General features: G+C 49.3%; 1 protein-coding gene across 2 annotated transcripts in view; it reads left to right on the forward strand.

Moving 5' to 3' along the window:
• Positions 1 to 1,939: 1,939 nt before the first annotated feature.
• LOC108413244 (protein argonaute-3) overlaps positions 1,940 to 7,500 on the forward strand; it is a 41,383-nt gene continuing 35,822 nt past the window's right edge. For both annotated transcript variants that reach the window (XM_017685664.2, XM_017685666.2), the window contains exon 1: positions 1,940 to 2,947. In XM_017685664.2, the coding sequence (XP_017541153.1) occupies positions 2,929 to 2,947 (19 nt within the window). In that variant the 5' untranslated portion in view covers positions 1,940 to 2,928. The remainder of the gene's footprint in view (positions 2,948 to 7,500) is intronic.

A 7,500-nucleotide genomic window follows, 5' to 3' on the forward strand; every position in this document is an offset into this window, starting at 1 on the left:
TAATGAAATGCATGTTTTAATCAAACTTGTGTTGTGATTGGATCCTCTTAGTAACCATGTTACGCTCCTCCTGACGAATGTGCCCTTATCCATGTCTGCCTGTCATTTGATGCCATACATTTCTTCATCAGTTGTAAACTGCACTTCTCATCCCTCCTGCAGCTGCGTGTAGAGGCTATTGTTGTCCTGAAGGGGGTCCTGTGGGAGGGCATCTTCAATTCAGCCTCAAGGCCCCTTTTAAAAAAAAAAAAAAAAAGATATCTGACTTGCAAATGGCCCATGAGCCCAAATTCCAAGGGATCTTAAGGTGTGATTAACCATTACACCTCATTTCTGAGTCACTTTTATGAAATGCATAATAAGAACCAATGTTCCTATTACCTTTTTCCAAACCAACATCGAAAACAATGTATTTATACCTTACGTAATGGCCTTTGATTGTTTGGCCTATATGATTGGGTCTGTGTCAGATCGATCTGTTGAATCCGGGAATAAAAGTTATGATGCAGTACTTAATTCTCAGACGCCACGGTCGCCTAGTGGGGAGAACATCACAAAGAAGGCGCAAAAAAAGAGAGAACTGGAGAATTAACTTCACTCAGCCTCACTGTAAAAGCAATATAAAGCCACTGAAAAAGAATGGTCCTTATGATAGCAAACAGGTTATTTTGGCTCTGTGTGTAATAGTGTGGGGAATTGTGTCTGGGGAGGGTTATTTTTTAAAAGAAAATAAAAGTTTTTTTTTAATTAAATGTTTTCTGATGTGTCCATTTGTATGTTGTCAAACAGGTAGTCGTGCATCGTTTACATTTCAATTCATCTCTAGCTTTTAGCTCTTAAACACAATTAGCTTTACAGTTCCTGGGATAGATCCAGTATTTGTGTACTTTTCGTGTATCGAAGGTATTTATTTAACATAATAATGATGATTTGTATATCATGGGTGTAATGACTCACAGAATTTATTCAATATACTGCGCATTTTCTGATAGGGGTGGAATAAGGAGTCGCTGAAAACGTGGTCTATGTTAAGTTATGGTAATGTTTCCATTTTCAGTTTATTAGAGCAATTAACGTTATAAAAGTACAATATTTAAAAGAAAGGTTGTGTTTACAGTGTGCTGATCTTATATACACGCACACACTGTGTTCAGGGGAAGTCGTGGGCTGGAGGTCAGGGAACCAGCCTTGCGACCGGAGGGTTGCTGGTTCATCCCCAGAGCTGACACTACGTGACTGAGGTGTCCTTGAGCAAGACACCTAACCCCCAACTGCTCCCCGGGTGCCATGGATAGGGCTGCCCACCCCTCTGGGCAAGTGAGCTGTGGGCCTAATAAGGGACTCTTAATCTTTTAGATTTGATTAGATTAGATTAAGAGACCCTTATTAGTCCCACAACGGGGAAATTCCACCTCTGCATTTAACCCATCCGTGAAGTGAAACACCACATACACACTAGTGAACACACACACTAGGGGGCAGTGAGCACACTTGCCCGGAGCGGTGGGCAGCCCTATCCGCAGCGCCCGGGGAGCAGTTGGGGGTTAGGCGTCTTGCTCAAGGACACCTCAGTCATGGACTGTCGGCTCTGGGGATCAAACCAGAGATGTGTTCCCAGCAGGGTCTGGAGGTGTGGGCTCCCTGTAATTATATACCGTATCATTTTATATATATAGTGATGGGTAATTCTGGCCATCTATGACGGCGCTTTGTGATAAGGCCCCGTTGTTTTTGGTCGAAACTGATGTGAAAACAGACAGAAGCGCTGCGAGACTCTGACGTCCGTTTCTCTTCGTTTGGCACAAGCCCCTCCTCCTTAACCTCTCGTCCTCAATGCACAAATCAGCGTGCGCTTCTTCTGCGTTCCGACCAATCAGAGTGCGTTTATTTTTTTTCCACGGCCAATCAGCGCTCGTCTCTGAGAGGTTCCCATGTCGTCGTCACAGAGGCTCGGGCTCCCCATATTTAGCAGTGTGGCGGCGCAGCGCGGACAAACCGGGCTGGAGCCACAGGAGCGGCGGAGCGGACGACTGGAGTCGACGTTTACACAGCCTGACGCCCCGACAGGCCCGCGGAGGGGCCGCCGCCGAGGAGAGCGCTGTCTGAACAGAAGAACCGGCTACTTTGCGCGGGCAGTCGAGCGGACTTCGCCGAGGAACGGCGCTTTTGCGGATGGAGTTTTGGCTAGCGAGCTAGTTAGCATGGCAACCAGCTAACGCTAGCCCCGCTCCGCTCCGTCGACGGGTCGGGCCGAGTCGGGTCGGGAGAAGCCGACCGCCTTCGCTCCTTCTCCACCGTAACCAGCATATATGCGCCATAGGCTCGCCGGGAGATGCCGGCTGGGTGTCTGAGCTTCCAGCTAATCGCTGTTCCGGACTGCGAGCCGCGCTCGGCAGCTTAACTTCTTAGCACGCTAACCGAGTTGGGCTAAGTTAGCTCGACGTCCGTCAATATAACGTTACAGTCCGTCTGATCGCGTGAGGATCGGAGTCTGATCGCGTGGGGATCGGAGTCTGGTCGCGTGAGGATCGGAGTCTGATCGCGTGAGGATCGGAGTCTGGTCGCGTGAGGATCGGAGTCTGGTCGCGTGAGGATCGGAGTCTGATCGCGTGGGGATCGGAGTCTGGTCGCGTGAGGATCGGAGTCTGATCGCGTGAGGATCGGAGTCTGATCGCGTGAGGATCGGAGTCTGATCGCGTGAGGATCGGAGTCTTCTTCTCCCCGAGTATTAGGGGTTACACCTCGGCCCCGTCCAGGGGGGGCAGGAGTCCATCCACCGTCCAGGCGGACGCACACCGCTTGCCCGACCTGTCACACTTGGCTTCGGTGGCCGAGCAGCGACCCGCTTCGGTCCGGACCTCCGGAGTTTCCTTAGCCGAGTTCATCCTCTAGGAGCCGGACAGACGGAACCGGACAGAGACCCCATGAATGGAAATCGGAACTACAGGTGAGTTTGTCTGAAACACGCAGGCGTTTGACCGGGAGACCCCCAAACCCCCCGACCCCCAAACACAACCCCCCCAACTCCGCCTTCAGGGGGCTTCGGCCCCGGCTAGTTGTTAGCCTAGCTAGTTCAAACCCTCTGTGTGAGTTAGTAACTAAAGCTCTCCAAGACGTTCCCACGAGTTTTTAACGCTTCTGTAACGCTGCACTCATAAACATGGTTCTTCAAGGGTTCTTTAGTAAAGGCTGAGGTGTATTAGATGGTTCTTCAAGGGTTCTTTAGTAAAGGCTGAGGTGTATTAGATGGTTCTTCAAGGGTTCTTTAGTAAAGGCTGAGGTGTATTAGATGGTTCTTCAAGGGTTCTTTAGTAAAGGCTGAGGTGTATTAGATGGTTCTTCAAGGGTTCTTTAGTAAAGGCTGAGGTGTATTAGATGGTTCTTCAAGGGTTCTTTAGTAAAGGCTGAGGTGTATTAGATTGTTCTTCAAGGGTTCTTTAGTAAAGGCTGAGGTGTATTAGATGGTTCTTCAAGGGTTCTTTAGTAAAGGCTGAGGTGTATTAGATGGTTCTTCAAGGGTTCTTTAGTAAAGGCTGAGGTTCTGTTTAGAACCTTGACTTCTGTATGGAACCATTTGCATGCTTAAATGGTTCTGTCCGTGAGGAACCGGTTCTGCAGACTGATGGAGAATATGCGCTGCATGTTGTTAATTGAAGTGTCAAGCTTGTGACAGTAGCAGAACCCGTTTTGGTGCTAACTTATATAGAACCATTTTCAAGACGGTTACACACAGAACCACATGCAACACATTCACCATCCATCTGAAGGACCGTTTCACCATGCAGAGAACCGGTTAAACGGGAAATGGTTCTGTGTGGAACTGTTCTAAACCATGTTCTAAAGAACTCCTGGAGAACCTTCTTTAAGTGTGCAGAGTGTGTTTTTGGGTCAGACGTGTGGAAAAGAAGCTTTTAGAGATGAGAACCCTTCCTGGGTCCCCTGGGGCGAGTGATGATCGTCCTGTAATAATGTGGAATATTAATAATAATATTTAATAAATAATAACATTAAGTGAGGCCGATTAAGTACTAAAGCCACCGTTCCGCGTGTTCTGAGCTCACTGCAGTGTCTCTATGGGTGCACATGGGACATGAACCCGTGCGGGGAAAGGGGCCCAAGCCCCCTCTGACGGGACCGAGCAGACCGGTGCTTCCCTACAAGCAAAGCCCAAACACCCTCTCCATCTGTCCATCCGTCGCTCCGTCCATCCGTCCATCCATTTGTGTTATGAACTCGTCCACTGAGTTTCCCAAAGCTGGAGGTTTTCTATAAGCAGTTTACCTGTGTCTAAATACAGGTGTGTCATATGTACGCAGGTGTGGTGTGTGCTGAGCTTCAGAGCTTCTGGTGGTCCCAAGCTTCTTTAATGGAAACATCACTGAAGCACCTTTACAGCGTTTGTGTTTTAGCATGTGTCTCCGACCGGGAGCGGCGAGTGAAGTACGGTTTTCTCCATTGCAGAACTCCAGTGGAACCTCTCTGTACGTTCTGTTGCTGTTAGCAGTGCTAAAGTTGGTTGGGCTCTGTTCTCCTCAGTCTAGATCGTGGCGGTCTAAAATAAGAAGCTAAAGCTGTGGAGTGAGCGCGGCGAGCAGCAGCCCAGCCGTCGAGGAGCTCGACCAGCTGTACTGACCGTGAAGAACTGGCATGGAATTGATTTCGTTCTTTGTTCTGTATCGTATTTGTGCGTAATATATGCACGCCAACACGCATCAATGCCCATATCTGAGATTGTACGTGTTCTCTGGTTCAGTTCTTCTCTGAACCTTCCACATTTGAAGAAACTTTTCCTGCAGATCTGATTTTATTTGGCTGAAGCGACACATGTAGCCTCTCGGTTCCATAGAACTGCTTATATTGTGAATTAAAGAATGAAAGTTAAATGTAATCAACAAAAAATCTGGTTGGTGTTGGATGTTTCATCACTTTAGACCAATCAGAAGTTCTGTGGCATCGCTCCATAGATTACTAGCGTATGACGCGTTCCTCATCCACCTCTGCTGGACTGAGTCAGTGTACTTTTGGCGGACAGGTGGGTCGGTCCTCCTCAGTGTCTGGCGTGAGCTGGAAAACCCCCTCCTGGCTGAGAGATGATGTGAGATAAGGTTAATTTTCAGTAGAAGCAAAAGGGGGTGGGGGGGGGTGTTCAGCGCTCGTCGTGTCTCAGCCTGAATAATAATTCTCTTTCACTCCAGTCGAGTGGCTGAGGAGGAGAAACCGATGACATCATTCTGGACATTTTACTTATTTCATACTTTTACTTGAAAGCTTCCCGACTGACGTTCATCCTTTACTTGCTCTGACTGGAGAATGGTGTGAGAACCCGCGTAGAAACGGCGCCGCAGCCAGGTGACGTGAGGGTGGGGCTGTCAGAAGGACAGAGGTCCCTCACCTGCATGTGGCGTTTAACCTGGCTGAGCTGAGTGGGCCTGAAGTGCGTTGGTGTCTTTAATGTGACGCTCGACTTTCGTGTTCCTGACGTTTCCTTTCATGTCGCGGCGGGTGGCGGCTCAACTCCGCGTGGAGGCCACGCGGCTGAACGGTGGCACAGCGGGTTTGTTTAGTGTTCATAAACTGCAATGATGATCAGATTCACACGTTTCTGGATTTCAAGGTGAGGATGAGCAGAGCTGGTCTGTGTGGCGTGTGACGGTTGGGCTTTTGTTACTGTGGAGAGTGGAAAGCTCTGCAGATGCAAACGCAGTAATCATTTTCATCATGTGATTGATCAGTTTCCCCTCAGGATCAATAAACTGCCTGCCTGCCTGCCTGTCTGCCTGCCTGTCTGCCTGCCTGCCTGTCTGCCTGCCTGTCTGCCTGCCTGTCTGCCTGCCTGTCTGTATATCTATGCCTGTCTCTGTCTGTCTACCTGTCTGCCTGTCTACCTGCCTGTCTGTGTATCTATGCCTGTCTCTCTCTGCCTGCCTGTCTCTCTCTGCCTGCCTGTCTCTCTCTGCCTGCCTGTCTGCCTGCCTGTCTCTCTCTGCCTGCCTGTCTGCCTGCCTGTCTCTCTCTGCCTGTCTGCCTGCCTGTCCCTGTCTGCCTGCCTGTCCCTGTCTGCCTGCCTGCCTGCCTGTCCCTGCCTGCCTGTCTGCCTGCCTGTCTGCCTGTCTGCCTGCCTGCCTGCCTGCCTGCCTGCCTGCCATGGCTTCAGAGAGGAACTCGTCTGCCCTCCGCTTTGTTTTCTGTGAACCGTGTCGTGTGATTGAGACGTCGGCTTCCTCCGTGACGCGGCGCGTTGCTGTAGGAAAACCTTGAATCTCCATTTTTGATGTTTGTCAGTTTTCGAAATCATCTGAAAATCCTTGTTGCTCTGTACAGCGTGTGGAAATTCCATGATGAATCGATGAAACGAAATCACCCAGAATGACTTGGGGGAAAATTCTGGTTCCATTGACTCTCATTAAAAGTGCAGCAGGTTTTTCCTCCTGTAAAATTCCTGTTTTGGAGATACGAGTCTTTTTTCTGACAGCAGCGATGTAACCGTTTGAGAAAGTGACACGTTCTCAAACTTTGGTTGTATGAAATATATTGATTTTCACTCTTCTGCTCTGTTGATTTTATTGCAAAATGCCGCAGCGTTTCTGTTGGGAAGTGGTGCTGATCCTGTACTTGGTATCGATCTCTTATTGATGCCATTAGAAAGTTCAGGGACTTATCCAGACTCCACACTCCAACATCCTAACTCGACAGAACTTCCTTAATTCTGTCTTAACTTCTGTTTTAACGGTCGTTTAGTGCAGCGACAGCTCGGTGCTTTATAACCAGCGTAATGGCGTTACGTCCGTTTGCGTTGTAGACAGTTACTGGACGGGTCAGCGGCCCTGCAGACACTCCACCCGCCCCTCTGTTTACCTTGGAGTGTTAATGTTGGGGAAAATTTCTCAGATGAAATATTAGTGATGGCGGAGACGCTGCGGAGCACCGACGCTCTAATCAAATGGAAGCGCGGTCACGATGTTCATGTCCGTAACGGTAGTCTTTCTAACGAACCTGGTCGTTTTGATGACGAGTTTACCTTTCGGCTCTCAGTTGCTAAGTAACAGATGTGATTGTCAGCTTTGCTTGAGTAAGTTAAGATTCAGTGTTTCTCTTATTGGAAGTGGAGGAACGTCGTGTCGCATCCTCTGTGATTTTGTGAGCCGTCAGGTCCGCTGCAGTCCGAGCCTCGCTTGCAGTTTCCCCGTAGCGTTTCGGCCGCTGAGCACTGAAACCGAACCGCAGGTGTTCGCAGCTTTGGAGGAGCGAAAGAATGCTCCAATCACTGCTGATCACAATTAATTACCGCAATCACTGGGCCGCTTAAAATAATGGCAGTTATTATTTTAGTGGTTTGGAGAAAGCAAGCTTTTAGCGGGGGACTGAAAGGTGGAGCTGAAAGCTGTGGCGGTGGAGACGCTCGGCGCTGAATGGGATGTGACTCACTGTTCTGCTGTAGAAGCGTAGGAGAAGCCCTGTCGCGCCATTTCGAGTGCGTGGGGAGTTTGGTGGCGCATGGAC

The sequence above is a fragment of the Pygocentrus nattereri genome, chromosome 24 (genome assembly GCF_015220715.1).
Source record: "Pygocentrus nattereri isolate fPygNat1 chromosome 24, fPygNat1.pri, whole genome shotgun sequence".
Taxonomy (NCBI): domain Eukaryota; kingdom Metazoa; phylum Chordata; class Actinopteri; order Characiformes; family Serrasalmidae; genus Pygocentrus; species Pygocentrus nattereri.